Source organism: Scyliorhinus canicula, chromosome 2 (assembly GCF_902713615.1).
Source record: "Scyliorhinus canicula chromosome 2, sScyCan1.1, whole genome shotgun sequence".
NCBI lineage: Eukaryota > Metazoa > Chordata > Chondrichthyes > Carcharhiniformes > Scyliorhinidae > Scyliorhinus > Scyliorhinus canicula.
Window position 1 is genome coordinate 176,769,698 of NC_052147.1, and position 17,337 is coordinate 176,787,034.

Sequence of the window (17,337 nt, forward strand, 5' to 3'; positions counted from 1 at the left end):
AAACACAGTCCTCGCAGACCCAGCTTACCCAACACATCACGGTACCAGTGAGTCATGCTCGGGTTTGACAGACCTACCTTGAGATAATCTGCCTTTCACCAGTGATCAGCCATCCGGTCACATGGACAGCGTCTGCCCTCCTACGCAGCTCCGCATCGCCGGCAACCTCGGTGCTAACTGGAAGATTTTCAAGCAGAAGTTTCAGCTATATCTTGAAGACCTCAAGGCCGCATCGGATGCCAGGAAGATTGCTCTCTTCCTTTCTACAGCTGGGGACTACGCTATCCACATCTTTAACTCCCTCACCTTTGCTGAAGGCGAGGACAAGACAAAGTTTAAAATAGTCCTGATGAAGTTTGACAGCCACTGTGACATCGAAGTCAATGAGAGCTTTGAACGCTATGTGTTCCAGCAGAGGCTTCTCGGTAAGGATGAACCTTTTCAGTCCTTTTTAACCCATCTCCGCATCCTCGTGCAGTCCTGCAACTATGGCTCCACTTCCGATTCTATGATCCGGGATCAGATCGTTTTCAGGATCCACTCTGATTCCCTTCGCCAGCAGCTCCTAAAAGTTAAGCAGCTCACTCTTACCATCGCCATCGAGACCTGTGTCCTCCACAAGTACGCTAACAACCGGTACTCCCATATCAAGGTGGTAGAAATGGCACCGAAAAACCCCCATGATGCGGAACGGGTACAGGCCATCAAACAAATGCAGGGCCTGAGTCTGGATGAGGGCGGCTATTTTGCGCGCTTTTCCCGGGTTCCAGCGCATGCGCGCCACGCCAGGGACGGCGAGGCCGACGACCAAACCACGCAAGTGCGTACGTCGTTCGACCGCACTGCGCATGCACGGTGGCGCACGGAACGTCCTGACGGCGGCGCCATGACATGCTCCAACTGCGGCTCCGCCTATTTAAAGTGGCAATGTCCCGTGAAATCCCAACGCTGTCTCCAGTGTGGCAAGCTTGGCCACTACACAGCCCTTTGCAGATCTGCTCCACTGCCCAACACACAGCGATCCCAGCCGCAGCGCAGGAGCATCCTGTCAGTACAGCAGCCCGTGACAGACTTCGACCCCGACATTCTTCCAGATCCTGACACTGAGGGACTCGCATCCCCATTCTGGATGGGCATCATCACCAAGCATACGCTGCCTTCAGCAACGATGGTGAAACAACTCCCAATAATGAGCAATGATCCGGACGACGAGTGGTGTGCCACCCTCACGGTCAACAAGGCTCGCATACGCTTCAGGCTGGACACCGACGCTTCAGCAAACCTCATTTCAAAGTCCGACCTTGACACCATCAAGCCAAGCATTCTTCCACCGGCCTGCCAGCTCCTCGACTACAATGGCAATGCCAATGCTGCCAGTAGCTCATGCCAGCTTGCGGTGTCCCATCGTTCTTCAAAAGCAACGCTGCATTTTGAAATTGTAGGAACCAACAGAGCTTCCCTGCTCGGGCCTGCAAACTCCTGAACTTCCAAGGCCAACTCGATAACATCACAGCACAATACCATAGCGTGTCCATTGTTATAGGCACACTCCCTTACTGATACAAAATCCTGTTGTAGCCAAATGCCACCCCTGTGGTCCACGCATCGCGTCGGGTGCCGGCACCCCTTAAGGACCGTTTCAAGCAGCAGCTGCAAGACCTCTAGGATGTCATTTCTAAGGTCATGGAACCCACGGACTGGGTTAGCTCCATGGTTTGTGTCAGAAAGCCGTCAGGGGAACTTCGAATCTGTATCGACCCCAAAGATTTGAACCGTAACATCGAGGGAACACAACCCAATACCTAAACGAGAAGAGCTGACCAGCGAGATGGCTCATGCCAAGTTCTTCACGAAGCTGGATGCCTCCAAGAGGTTTTGGCAAATACAGCTGGACACGTCCAGTCGAAAGCTGTGCACATTTAACACCCCGTTCGGTCGCTACTGTTACAACCGAATGCCCTTTGGCATCATCTCCGCCTCAGAGGTGTTCCACCTCATAATGGAACAAATGATGGAGGGCATCGAGGGGGTGCGAGTGTACGTCGATGATATCATTATCTGGTCCACAACTCCTCAGGAGCACATCGATCGCCTCAAGCGGGTGTTTCATAGGATCCATGAGCATGGCCTCCGACTCAACAGAGCCAAATGCTCATTCGGTCAATCAGAAATCAAATTCCTTGGCGACCACATTTCGCAGTTCGGCGTGCAGCCAGATGCTGACAAGGTGTCGGCGATCAACGCCATGAAGACCCCGGAGGAAAAGAAGGCGGTCCTCCGCTTCCTAGGGATGGTCAACTTCCTTGGGAAGTTTATCCCCAACCTTGCATCACACACCACAGCTCTCCGCCATCTCATTAAAAAAACTACGGACTTCCAGTGGCTACCCGCTCATGAGCAAGAGTGGCGTGAGCTCAGAGCGACACTCACCAAGTGTCGCTGGCGTTTTTCGACCCCACCAAGGAGATGAAAATATCCATCGATGCGAGCCAGGCTGGCATTGGGGCAGTGCTCCTCCAGCGGGACGAATCCTCCTCCTCCTGGGCCGCAGTCGCATATGCCTCGAGAGCCATGACACCCACTGAGCAACGATACTCTCAGATTGAAAATGAATGCCTGGGCTTCCTCACAGGGATCGACAAGTTCCATGATTATGTGTATGGCCTCCCCAAATTCACGGGTGAGACGGACCACAGGGCATTGGTTCACATCATCCAAAAAGACCTCAATGACATGACGCCATGGCTACAACATATCCTCCTCAAACTCCGCCGCTACGATTTCGACCTGGTGTACACCCCGGGCAAAGAGCTCATTATGGCCGATGCACACTCCAGGTCTATCACCACACCGTGTGAGCAGACTGACTTTGTCTGTCAAATAAACGCGCAGGTGCAATTCTGTACCTCCAACTTTCTGGCCACTGATGAAAGGGTCGTGCAAATTCGTCAGGAGACGGTCAGGGATCCTCTACTCCAGCGGGTCATGCGACATCTTATGGATGGTTGGCAAAAGGGGCAGTGCCCCCAGTTTTATAATGTAAAGGACGATCTAGCGGTGGTAGACGGCATACTAATGAAGCTGGACAGAATTGTGATCCTACAGAGCATGCGAGAGTTGCTCCTCGGCCAAATCCACGAGGGTCACCTGGGGGTCGAAAAGTGTTGCCGTCGAGCCCGAGGGGCAGTATATTGGCCAGGCATCAGCCAAGATATCGCCAACACGGTCCTCAATTGCCCGACGTGTCAAAGGTTCCAGCCGGCTCAGCCTAAAGAGACTCTACAGCCGCATGAAATGGTGACCTCCCCATGGTCCAAAGTTGGTGTCGACCTCTTCCATGCCAAGGACCGAGACTATGTCCTCCGAGTGGACTACTTTTCCAACTACTCCGAGGTGGTAAAACTGACTGACCTCACATCAGCACCAGTAATCAAGGCATTCAAGGAGACTTTTGCCCGGCATGGCATCCCACTCACAGTTATGAGTGACAACGCCTCACACGCTGGTTCCTCGGGATGCGCCCTTCCACGAGGCCACCGATCTGCCAGTTATTCTATCGGCCTCTACATTGGAGGCAGTTTCGCCCGTTCAAGTGCATACGGCCCCTGACCCACCTTTGAGGCGGTCAACCAGAGTTCGTCGCCTGCCACAGAGACTGAATTTATAGACGGAATGTTGCATTACCTTGTTATCTCATCGTTTACACATCTGTACATATTGTTTTTTTCTAATGTGTTATCTGCCCTCTATCTGCCCTAGACACCTTCCCATGTAAATACGTTAGCATATTTTGTATATAGTCAGGCTCCTATACACACACACTCACTATTTATTGACCTGACACATTTTTTTTTTTTAAAAGGGGGAGATGTCATAATATACATCCATGTATATGATGGTGTACAGACAGGCAGTGATTGACACACAGGATGACCAGTGAACACACAGAACACAGCAGCCAATCACCAGACAGGACACAACCACTATAAAGCCAGAGGGCACTAGTTTTCCCGCTCTCTCGGGATCCAGCCTCTGTGACAGTCAGAGCTCGTGAGCAGCAGCTAGTACAAACACCATGTGGTAGTCAGTTAGTCTGGTCAGGCTAGCCTCAGGTCTCCAGGCAAGTCAGCATAGTGTCAACCCACAGTTAAAGCATGTATTATAGTTAAGTGTTCAATAAAATCGAGTTGCATTTCTTCAAGTGTTAGAAGCCTGTCTCTCTCACCATTGCAGTAAACGCAGTCCTCGCAGACCCAGCTTACCCAACACATCAGCCTTCACAGCCTTCTGCGGCAAAGTGTTCCACAGATTCACCATCCTCTGGTTGAAGAAATTCTTCCTCATCTCTGTTTTAAAGGATCATCCCTTTAGTCTGAGATGGTGCCCTCTAGTTCTAGTTTTTCCCACAAGTGGAAACGCCCTCTCCAAGTCCACTTTATCTGGGAGCATTCAATAAGATCCCTCCTCATCCTTCTAAACTCAAAGTACAGACTCAGAATCCTCAACCGTTCCTCGTATGGCAAGCTCTTCATTGTGGGAGTGAGGGTGAAGCCGTGCCGGAGAGTCTTCGGGGTATCAGACCCCCCCAAAACTACATATGCGGAAGTTGGCCAGTGCCCTTGCTTTTGCTTCTTTAATGGCACACCGGAGACTCCTGTTCAGCTGGCAATCAGCAGCACCACTCACAGCTGCAGATTGGCTGGCAAACCTGTCGGAATTCCTCCATCTGTAGATTATCAAGTACACCATCCAAGGGTCGGATGGGGCTTCCACAAAGCTGGGGGCTGTTCATCAACCTGTTCCAAGACCAGTTCGAGGTCAATAATGGATAGGAAGGGAAGGGGGCGGGGGCAATGAGGGCAGATAGGACCACACAGAGCCGATAGAAGCAAAGGTGGGAGGGGGCCAGCAAGGAAGGAACCCAGGGAAACATCGGGAGGGGACATGGGAATAGACCAAGGAGGGGGTCACAGGAGCCCCCTCCCCAAACAAAGCCATTGGGGCAAACGCAGTAAATAAAAATGAAAGACAGCCTACAGCATCTACGACAGAAGAAAGAGCCCAAGATGGAGCCTGAACAACAAGGGGGGGGGGGGGGGGGCAAGTGAGGGGCGGGATGGTCGATGAAAGGGAAACATATAAATTGTACATATGAGCCAAATTGCTCACCTATTGCATAGTATACAGATATAAAAATTCAATTAAAATATTTTTTTAAAGAAAATCGCAGCCACTGTATTATGGGCACAGTTCGGGCGGAGACAGAAATGTGGTGGGCTTTCCAGCCTTCATATTTCATGTGCGTCTACCACCCCCTCTACCCCCATTGTTTTCAGGACGCGATAAATGGATAGACATGCTACACTCCCTATGACTTGAATTTAATATTATGGACGCAAAATAGGGCTCCATAATGGCATTGGTGCCATCACTATTGAAATTCCAAACATCGAAAATGGCATGCCTTGCTCTTCTGGCAACTTGGTGCAATGTCAGCAGATTGTGATGTGATACATTCATCGCAACTGATCTGAAATTTGTATAGTCTCGAGTAATACAACCATGACCACGGACCCGCTTTCTACATTTTCTTTATTAAGAATTCCAACAGTAGAATTCAGAAGCAGCCTCATTTAATTCAGTTCAGGTTTCCCTAAAGTGGGATTGGCGACCTTTAAGACAAGAAAGTTATCTTCATTATGTGCTGAACATCAAGGCAGTTGGCAGTGTGCCAGATGCTTGGCCCTACACTACTACAAGCTAAGCCATGGTAGCAGCACCAACTTTACACACTGCTACCTCTTCCAAAGCCAGCAGAGGCAGAATGGGACTAGTCATATTTAGCCTTAAATGTGTAATTTACGTTTTATTTGCGGCTGGATTGAGAAAAAATGATTCCTTGTTTAATACAAAATGTGAAGAAAATCTTAAAATAAAGTTGGTTAAATTTGTTGCTAACATCAACAAGTCTGCTAACAACTTAAATTAACTTAACACAATTATTGATGAATTGAAATGCAAGAATTATTTATTGCATTGGTATTTTTGGATTTATTGCATTTTGAAAAATGCTGGCATATTTGAAAGGAAGACTAGCATTTACATAGCGCTTTCCTCAGCCACTTAAGTGTCTCAAGAGCTTTACAACCAGTGGATGCTGTTTTGAGTGCAGTCTCTGTTGCAATGAGAGAAAACATTGTAGTTTTCACAGTAATATTGCTTGAAAATCTATTTCAAAATTAGGTCAAAATAGGCATAATATTTGTGTTCTGGTACATTAGTATCTGAGCTACCTTGATAATTTGTGCACAGTGATTGGGATGGATGTTGTATTATTTTTTTCCAACAGGCTGCATTTAAAAAGCTCCTATATGGCCTATGCTTCTTTCATGCTCTGGTTCAGGAAAGACGGAAATTTGGGCCACTCGGATGGAATATCCCTTATGAGTTTAATGAGACGGATCTGCGGATAAGTGTACAGCAGCTTCACATGTTCCTTGACCAATATGTGGTAAGTCATCCAGTTCCAAGGAAGTCATATTGGACTCAATAGGTTGGTCATGATTTAACTGATAAAATAAGTGCTGCAATCCGTGGGAAAACCGGTGTATTGCCCATTGGCACTGACAGCACTGCTGAGGTGGGATTCAAAGGCACTGTGAAACTTTTTTGGAAGAGAGGGGCTTTAGCGGTGGCCTTGAGAGAGGCAGGACATACACCCTTTGATGTCCCTCCCAGCATGTCAATATCAATGATCCGTCAAATGAAGGTGAAAGTCTTCCCTTTGATGCGTTGGAAACCTTTGAAGTACTACAGAGGTACATCAAAGGGTTTCAAAGCTACAGAGGGAAGTCTTTCACATTCAGTTGACAGGTTTATGATAGCGGCATGTTGGGAGAGACATAGAACATAGAACAGTACAGCACAGAACAGGCCCTTCGGCCCTCTATGTTGTGCCGAGCAATGATCACCCTACTCAAACCCACGTATCCACCCTATACCCGTAACCCAACAACCCCCCCTTAACCTTACTTTTAAGGACACTACGGGCAATTTAGCATGGCCAATCCACCTAACCCGCACATCTTTGGACTGTGGGAGGAAACCGGAGCACCCGGAGGAAACCCACGCACACACGGGGAGGACATGCAGACTCCGCACACAGTGATCCAAGCTGGAATCGAACCTGGGACCCTGGAGCTGTGAAGCATTTATGCTAACCACCATGCTACCGTGCGGCCCACATCAAAGGGTTCCAACACATCAGAGGGAACACTTCTAACTACAGCTTGACATGCTGAAAGACTGATTTTCAAAGCTACAGAGGGAAGACCTGCCACATGACGCACCATCCCAGGGAAGACCACTGACCTGAGCACAGCATCCCAGCTCAGCTCCCCCATCCCCCAACTCCCCTGAAGGGCCCTCGTCGGCACCCTGGAGGTAAGGGTAGAGAAGGTGCTCACCCCCTTGCCCACACCCCCCCGGTACTTAGTCCTCGCTTGTCAGGACTAGGAGAGGTTGACGTCCACGGGACTGCCAGCTAGGGGCTCTGGGAGCATATTAGAAGGTCGGAGAATTTGGCCTCAAACCTCATAATGATATTTCAATTCATGTTGAGTTGGTGAGAACCTGATTGGACCAAAAAGGAGGATGCAGGGAACGGCGAGGATTGGCAGGACATGAGGCACAGGAGGCCACAAAATATATGCGCCAGGTCCGACACACACGGGATGCTCTGATCGCTCCAGGTTTACCGTCTAGGGGTAGACTGGTAGACTGGCCAGGGGCATAGATATTGCATTCCACCCCCAATACCCCCCCCCCCCCCCCACTCCCCCCACCACCACCACCAGTGACCTCCGTGCTTGGAACCCCTGAGGCTCCCCTGCCACCTTCACTGCCAGTCCTGGAGTTCCATAACCTGGTGGTTATGGGTAGCCTTCTCCTGAGGGGGAAGAAACTGAAAACGCAGAGTGATAGACAGTCTGACGCATGCAGTCCAGGGGATGTTTAGCTGGTGGCTTCAGTGGCCCAGCAGCTGGAGCCGGTATGGGTGCCGGCATGTGGTGGGTGTTCAGATCCGGGGGGGGGGGGATTGGTCCCAGGGACACAGTGCTAACTACTCCCCCTGGCCGCCCTGAATAGATCGTGCAGTTTCATATGGCACTGCTGGCCAGTCTGGATGGTGTTGTTGCTGATGGCGCTGATGGCTTCTGCCACCTGCGCCAAGGCCTGCCAAACAGTGGCATTGGCAGCCTCCATCCCAAGCCAGCATACTGGGTCACCTGCTTCTCCTCCACTGCATCTAGCAGGGTCTTGACATCAGGGTCTGTGATGCACCATCGATTGCACGTGAGGCGAGTGATTTACCAATGTCAGGCTTTAATTAACTAGAACACAGCCTGGCGATCGTCTACAGTGGAAAGGGACGATCGTCAGGCTTCTGAGCATTTATACCTCGTTGATAGAGGCGTGGTTAACTCAGCCTCTCGGCCAATCGGTCGAGAGGCACATGACCGACCAGGGCCAATGGTAAGCCGACGTTCTGGCCCAATGGCAGACGAGTATGCAGATCATATCATCACAGTCTGTAAAATGGGGTGCCATTTGGACCCATTGTACCCAATTTCTTTTAATTAACATTGACCACATATGTTCATTTATGCAGGAGGTGCCCCTTGATGCTATTCGATATATGACTTGTGAATGCAACTATGGTGGTCGAGTGACGGATGACTGGGACCGGCGCACACTTCGGTCAATTCTAAATAAATTCTATAATAAAGAAATTACAGCAAGTGACAGCTACACATTTGACTTGAGTGGCATTTATTATGCTCCACCAGAAGGAGATGTAAGAAAAATTTTACTTTTGATGGATATTCTCAGTGGATATAATGCTTAAAATAATGGTCGCACAAAGAAAAAAAGTCACATCTGTTGACTATTTAGACAGGTTTCGGGCAGGTCTTAGATTATTAGTTTTCAAGATCAAGGACAGCTAAAATAACATAAATTGCAGTGAAAATAGTGGTATCACGTAATCATCTGATAACACTGTTTTATCACCTTACAGTACAGCAGCTACATTACCTATACTAAGAGTCTCCCTTTGAACTCAACTCCAGAAGTCTTTGGGATGCACGCTAATGCAGATATCTTGAAGGATCAGTCGGAGACCCAGAACCTGTTTAACAGCATCCTACTTACTCAGGTATGTCAAATGGTTGCTACAGTTCGAAATAAAATGGGTTACAATGTTTGACTTAAAAAATAATGTTGGGCTGACCAAACAGTGCAAACTGGGATATTTTTTCTTTATCAATCCTGTGAGTAACTACTCTATCTAGGCAAACTCCAGTATGTATAAAACCATCATTTTAGCCTTGCATGAATTGAGCATGTGTCAACTGGGTGCAAAAAAGCTCATTATCATTTCCAACTTTAGCTATTATATGAAATAAATTTTATGCCATATTATTCTTCCTGGAGATAAAACTACTGAATTATTCAAAATCCTTTTCTGGGTAATTCAAGCCTTCTCCAAAATGCCACGTTGAGGATAGTTTGGCTGCAGTTGAATTACTCACCTGAACCAAGCAATGTACAATCAACTTACAAAATGTGTAGTATAACTCCATTATTAATATAGAACAGTCCAGCACATAACAGGCCCTTCGGCCCTCGATGTTGTGCCGAGCAATGATCACCCTACTCAAACCCACGTATCCACCCTATACCCGTAACCCAACAACCCCCCCCCCCCTTAACCTTACTTATTAGGACACTACGGGCAATTTATCATGGCCAATCCACCTAACCTGCACATCTTTGGACTGTGGGAGGAAACCGGAGCACCCGGAGGAAACCCACGCACACACGGGGAGGACGTGCAGACTCCGCACAGACAGTGACCCAGCCGGGAATCGAACCTGGGCCCCTGGAGCTGTGAAGCATTTATGCTAACCACCATGCTACCGTGCTGCCCTAATATCTGTGGGCTATTTGTGGTACAGTGGTGGCACTGCCGCCTCACAACACCAGGGACCTGGATTCAATTCTGGCCTTGGATCACTGTTCTGTGTGGAGTTTATACATTCTCCCCGTGTCTGGTTTTTTCCCCCACAGTTCAAAGATGTGCAGATTAGGTTGGTTGACCATACTAAGTTGTTCCATAGTATCCAAGGATGTGCAGGTAGGTTATGGGTTTACGGGGAATAGGGCGGAATAGATGGGGGAGTAAGCATGGGTAGAGTGCTTTTTCGAGGGGTTGGTGCAGACTTGATTGGCTGAATGCCCTCCTTCTGCAATGTAGGGATTCCATGATTCTTTGATTCATATGAAGTCATATCAAAAAGCAAAAAATATAATTTGGATTTTATGGTAAACAGATATTGATTTTAATTTGTCTGAATTGTCATTAATGCAGTGGCAATTTCCTCAAAAATGTATTTGGTATACTTACTGCCCTGTTAATACCGGCCATCAGCCACCTGCGCTTTCAGAAGTATCCACTGCTGGGCAGTCAACGTGCCTACCAGTGATCCGGACCTGGATTCTCCATTCTAGAGATGACGTGCCTCCATCGGAATAGAATTGCTTGGGCGGGATTCTCCGTTAATCGGCACGATAGCCGGAACCCGGCGCCAAAAACGGTGCGAATCACTCTGCCGTCCGGCCCCCCGAAGTGGCGCAAATTCTCCGGCACGGAATGGGCTAGCAGCGGCGTGATGCCATTTGCGGCGGCGTCACCCGTCACGGACGCGCAGCATCGCATCCCCCCCCCCCCCCAGAGACCCGTCAAGATGGCCGCCCACCGCGCAGCCCCGAGGTTCCAGGAGCATGACATCGAGGCGCTCCTGGACACAGTGGAGCAGAGAAGGGAGGTCCTGTACCCTGGACACGGCTGCAGGGTCGCACCACGCCTCAGCCGGCACCTGTGGAGGGAGGTGCTAGAGGCCGTCAGCGCCGTGGCTGTAATACCAAGGACAGGCGCCCAGTGCCACAAGAAGGTCAATGACCTTGTCAGGGCAGTCAGGGTGAGTACAACCCCTACCCACGTCCGACGTGCGGCACAGCCCTAGGTACAACGAACATGGCTGCATTCACCCATGCAGCCTGCAGTGGCAGGATGGGTTGCGCACCTCTGCCAATATACACACAACCGCTGGCCTGCATGTACATCTCTGCCTAACACTGTTGCCCTTTATCCCTGCCACCCCCCCTCCCCCACAGGAGAAGCGCGCACACAACAACCGGGAGCATGAGAGGTCCAGCTGATATGCGACCACTAACCGTTCATGAGGAGAGGGCCCTGGAACTTGCAGGCGGACCCGAGGACTGTGAGTTTGCGGATGCAGAGGTCAGGGCGCACCACCAAGTGAGACCCCCCCACTGCCTGCCCCCCTTTCCCCCTTCCCCCATATCCCCCTTCCTCCATATCCACCATATCTCCCTTCCCCCATATCTCCCTTCCCCATATCTCCCTTCCCCCATATCTTCCATACCTCAATTCCCCATATCCCCCATACCCCCCTTACCCCATACCCCCTTCCACCATATCCCCCATATCTCCCTTCCCCCATATCTCCCATATCCCCCTTACCCCATATCCCCCTTCCACCATATCCCCCATATCCCCCTTCCATCATATCCCACATCCCCATTCCCCCATATCCCCCTTCCACCATATCCCCCATATCCACCTTCTCCATATCCCCCTTTCCCCATATCCTCTTCCCCATATCCCCCATATCCACCTTCACCATATCCCCTTCTCCCATATCCCCCATATCCACCTTCTCCATATCCCCCTTCACCATATCCCCTTCTCCCATATCCCCCATATCCACCTTCTCCATATCCCCCTTTCCCCATATCCTCTTCCCCATATCCCCCATATCCACCTTCACCATATCCCCTTCTCCCATATCCCCCATATCCACCTTCTTCATATCCCCCTTCACCATATCCCCTTCTCCCATATCCCCCATATCCACCTTCTCCATATCCCCCTTCACCATATCCCCTTCTCCCATATCCCCCATATCCACCTTCTCCATATCCCCTTCACCATATCCCCCTTTCCCCCATATCCCCTTCCCCATATCCCCCTTATCCACCTTCTCCATAGCCCCCTTCACCATATCCCCTTCCCCCATATCCCGATTCCCCCATATCCCGATTCCCCCATATCCCCTTCCCCCATATCCCCCTTGCCCCCGATCTCTATCTGCGTGTCTAACTATGCACGCTGTATTGTGTATTGCAAGACCAAACGTCGAGGCACCTGTCCCCGTGGATGCCAACTGCCCCAGGACGATCCAGGGCGGCCACGGGACAGGGACAGACCCGGAGCACCAGGGAGACGACGCCCCCATCTCGTGCGAGTGCGGCGACGCCGGCGGGCCATACCCAATGACGAGGGGGGCAACCACAAACCTCCGTCGCAGCCAAGCCAGGACACCCCTACCCAGGACACCCTCAACCCAGGACACCGCTACCCAGGGCACCCCTACCCAGGACACCGCTACCCAGGGCACCCCTACCCAGGACACCGCTAACCAGGGCACCCCTACCCAGGACACCCCTACCCAGGACACCCCTACCCAGGACACCCCTACCCAGGACACCCCTACCCAGGACACCCCTACCCAGGATACCTCTACCCAGGACACCCCTACCCAGGACACTGACACACAGGACACTGACACACAGGACACTGACACACAGGGGACGGGTGGACAACAACTACCACCACAGGGGAACATGGAATTTGGGTTGGATGAGGAGCACGACACACGCCACTGCTATCTCCTGCAGCTTGAGCACTTTGGCGATGAGGCTTCTGGTACACTCACTGATGCGCACAACACAGCCGTATCAGGTGGAGGTAGGAGCAGCCGAGGGGCCGGAAGGTCAGAGGGCATCCTGGCGCGAGCAACCATCTGCCGCCCAGACAGGTCCCGGGTTCCTGGAGTTACCACACCCACCCACAGACCCCATGCAGTCACGGACCCAGGGACGATCGAAGGGGGTGACGACAGGCATGTGGCAGCTGTAGACGCAGGTGGAGGAGTCCACCCGCGTCCAGGAGCAGGGGTGGTGCCGATCATGCGCGCCACCCAGGACATGGCTGCCCTCTCACAGGAAGCTATGAGCCAGAGCTAGCGGCAGATTGCAGAGGGGCTCAACACCATGGCCCAGTCTCTGCAGGTCGTGGCCCAGTCCCAGCAGGCCATGGCCCAGTCTCAGCAGGCCATTGCTGAGGGCATCGGCACCAGATGCTGGCCGACGTCGCCCAGATACAGACATGGATGGCCAACTCCCCGAGCTCCATCGCTGAAAACTTTCAGGCCTTTGTTGATACCAGGGCGGGCCTCGAGGACTGACAGCGCCAGGTGTCGGGGGCATCGGATGGTCGGTCCATTTACACCCCCGACCCATGTAGAAGCACGGGGGCCATCGGGCACCCCGAGGGAGGAGGAGGTGCTGATGCCCGTTCTGGGTCCCCCTGTAGGTGAGGTCCTGGAACAGCGTGACACCTCGGTCTCCCCCACCTCTTCCGTCCCAAGTGCATCTGGTGGGCAGCGGGCAGGACAGGCTGGCAGCTCGCCATCTCAGTCGCCCGAGCCGCAGCCTGGCCCATCTAGGCCGGGCCGCCCCAGGAAATAGCCACCAAATGGATCCTGAGTCACAGGGCAGGAATCACAGGAGTCCACCTCCAGTTCTGCTGTACTGTCTGGGGAACCACGTAGACATAGTCAAAGGGCCCGTAATGCCAAACAATTAGACACTGAGTAAGTTGGCAGTGGTGCAGGGCACAGATGTATGAACTGTTTGTTATTAAAATCACTTTCACACCGACAGAAGCTGCCTTTGTGCTCTGTCCGAAGCGTGCGGGGGTGTGGTGTGAGGCGAGCGCCAGTGTGTACGTGAGGGGTGATAGAACGTCGGCTTCAGGTGATGTGCCCCCCCTCCACCCCGAGTTGCCCTCGCCATCCCCCCAGGCAGAGGACGGGACCGTGCGCTGCAGTGTCACGGCCGCATGCAAGGACGTTCCGGGTGGAGGGTGTTACTCTGGCCATGGGTCAGACATTGTCCAACCATGTGGAGCCAGGAGCTCATCGCAGAGCGGGTTGCCATCATCCTCCATGGCCTGCCACACATACGCTGCCACCGGCGACCTTGTGAGCCCAGCCCGTCGTGCCGCAGGTGGATGTGCAATGGAGGGGTGGTGTGCATGCAGGTGGGGTGAGAGTGGTTGGTGGTCTGCATGCGGGTGGGGTGAGGGTGGTTGGTGGAGGGTGGGTGGGGGTTGAGGGTGGTTGGTGGTGGGGTGAGGGTGGTCGGCTGGTGCCATGGTGTGCAGTCTGTGCCCATGCTTGCCCCCCTAGTCAGTGAACCGGGCGGCTATCAGCCTGTCCCGTGCATGCTCTCCCAGCCGGTAACGGTGGGCAGCCTCCCGTCCATGTCCAGCCCATCTGTCCTCACCATTGCCTCCATCCTCCCCATCTGTTGAGGTCTGCACCTCCTCTTGCTGCTCCTTCACTCTCTCTTCTGTCTGCAGCACATCGACTCTACTGGGCTAGGTTGTGCAGGGCGCAGCAGACCACAACAATGCGGCCGACCCTATCTGGCAGGTACTGAAGGGCCCCTCCAGAGCGGTCCAGGCACCTGAAACACATCTTCAGCAGCCCAAAGCAGCTCTCTATCACACCCCTGGTCGCTGCATGGGCATCATTGTAGCTGTTCTCCGCGTCACTCTGTGGCCTCCGTATAGGCGTCATCAGCCACAACCGCAACGGGTAATCCCTGTTGCCCAGCAACCAGCCACTCAGCCGGGGGTGGCGTCCCTCGAACATGCCGGGGATGAAAGATTGCGCCAAAATGAATGAGTCATGAATACTCCCCGGGTACTGGGCGCAGATGTGCAGGATAATCATGTTGTGGTCGCAGACCACCTGGATGTTCATGGAATAGGTCCCCTTCCTATTCGTGAACACGGCCCTATTATTTGTAGGTGGCCGCACGGCGACGTACATCCCATCGATCGCCTCCTGGACCATGGGAAACCCGGCCACGGCAGCGAAGCCCCGTGCCCGGGCATCCTGGCTCGCCCGGCCCACAGTGAACCGGATGTAGCGGTCCGCAATGGCATAAAGGGCGTCTGTCACTGCCCGGATGCACCGGTGCACCGATGCCTGCGAGATGCCGGACAGGTCCCCACTCGGCGCTTGGAATGACCCCATGGCATCAAAGTTCAGGGCCTCCGTAACCTTCACGGACACGGGGAGAAGGTGTCCTTCCCCAGTGCCACGTGGTGCCAGGTGTGCCATCAGGTGGCAGATATGGGCAACGGTTTCCTGGCTCATCCGGAGTCTCCTCCTGCATGCCTGGTCCATGAGGTCCCAGGTACGACAAACGGGGCCGGTACACACGGGGCCTCATCGGGCATCTCCGTCGCTGTGGCACTTGCTGCTCCTCCACCTCCCCCTCCTCGTGCTCCTCCTTATCATCCTGTTGGGCGAGCGGCCCTCCAGCCTTGGCGGCTGCTACCTGCCTCTCTGCGGCATGATCCTCTGCGGCAGCCTCCGCCACCCCCCTGGCACGTTCCTCCTCCTGCTCCACCAGGGCAACACGTAAAAGTGCGGCTCCCGCAATGGAAGCCAACATCGCTGAGTGATCATCACCAAACATAATGGCCTGCAGGAGGTGAGGGGTGGGAGTTGGGGTGGGGGGGGGGGGGGGGGGGGGGGGGGGGAACAGACGACATGCCATCATTGCCCTTACCCCCCCCTTGCCGGCAGGTGCCATGGGCTGCATAGTCGCGACTGTTGGAAGTTGGCACCTGGCCAGGCGGACAACCTCCCCAAATCCCCCTCCCAACCCCACCCTGGTCTCGCCCTCCCCCATCCCCGGCACTGGCCCTCTGCCCTCCCCAGCACTCGCCCACCCCCCATCTCGGGCACTCTCCCTCTCCTCCCCGGCACTCGCCCACCCCCCATCCCCGGCACTCGCCCACCCCCCATCCCCGGCACTCGCCCACCCCCCATCCCCGGCACTCGCCCACCCCCCATCCCCGGCACTCGCCCACCCCCCATCCCCGGCACTCGCCCATCCCCCATTCCCCGGCATTCGCCCACCCCCCATCCCCGGCACTCGCCCACCCCCCATCCCGGGCACTCGCCCTCCCCTCCCCGGCACTCGCCCACCCCCCCATCCCCGGCACTCGCCCTCTCCCCTCCCCGGCACTCGCCCACCCCCCATCCCGGGCACTCGCCCTCTCCTCCCCGGCACTCGCCCACCCCCCATCCCCGGCACTCGCCCTCTCCTCCCCGGAACTCGCCCACACCCATCCCCGGCACTCGCCCTCTCCCCTCCCCGGCACTCGCCCATCCCCCATTCCCCGGCATTCGCCCACCCCCCATCCCCGGCACTCGCCCACCCCCCATCCCGGGCACTCGCCCTCCCCTCCCCGGCACTCGCCCACCCCCCCATCCCCGGCACTCGCCCTCTCCCCTCCCCGGCACTCGCCCACCCCCCATCCCGGGCACTCGCCCTCTCCTCCCCGGCACTCGCCCACCCCCCATCCCCGGCACTCGCCCTCTCCTCCCCGGCACTCGCCCACCCCCCATCCCGGGCACTCGCCCTCTCCTGCCCGGCACTCGCCAACCCCCCCACCCCGGCACTCGCCCTCCCCCACCCCCGGCACCCGCCCTCCCCCACCCCCGGCACCCGCCCTCCCCCACCCCCGGCGCTCGCCCTCCCCCACCCCCGGCACTCGCCCTCCCCACCGCCGATAATCGTCCACCCCCCACCACCGGCACTCGTCCTCTCCTCCCTGGCACTCGCCCTTTTCCTTCCCCGGCACTCCGCACTCGCCCTCCCCCAACTCCGACACTCGCCCTCCCCCACCCTCGGCACTCAGTCGCCCTCCCCCACCCCCGGCACTCACTCGCCCTCCCCCCCCCCCGGCACTCACTCGCCCTCCCCCACCCCCGGCACTCACTCGCCCTCCCCCACCCCCGGCACTCACTCGCGCCCTCCCCCCAACCCCCCGGCACTCACTCGCCCTCCCCCACCCCCGCCTGCACCCTCCCCCCGGACCACTCGCCCTCACCCCACCCCCGGCACTCACTCGCCCTCCCACCACCCCCGGCACTCACTCGCCCTCCCCCAACCCCCGGCACCAACTCTCGCCCTCGCCCCACCCCCCGGCACTCACCTCGCCCTCCCCCACCCCCGGCACTCACTCCCCCTCCCCACACCCCGCACTCACTCGCCCTCCCCCACCCCCGGCACTCACTCGCCCACCCTCCACCCCCGGCACAC

At 54.8% G+C, this 17,337-nt stretch overlaps 1 protein-coding gene across 1 annotated transcript in view; it reads left to right on the forward strand.

Moving 5' to 3' along the window:
- dnah7 (dynein, axonemal, heavy chain 7) overlaps positions 1 to 17,337 on the forward strand; it is a 498,762-nt gene that overhangs the window by 443,502 nt on the left and 37,923 nt on the right. Inside the window, exons 57-59 of the mRNA XM_038789116.1 lie at positions 6,350 to 6,511; positions 8,672 to 8,857; positions 9,080 to 9,217. Of these exons, the coding sequence (XP_038645044.1) occupies positions 6,350 to 6,511; positions 8,672 to 8,857; positions 9,080 to 9,217 (486 nt within the window). The remainder of the gene's footprint in view (positions 1 to 6,349; positions 6,512 to 8,671; positions 8,858 to 9,079; positions 9,218 to 17,337) is intronic.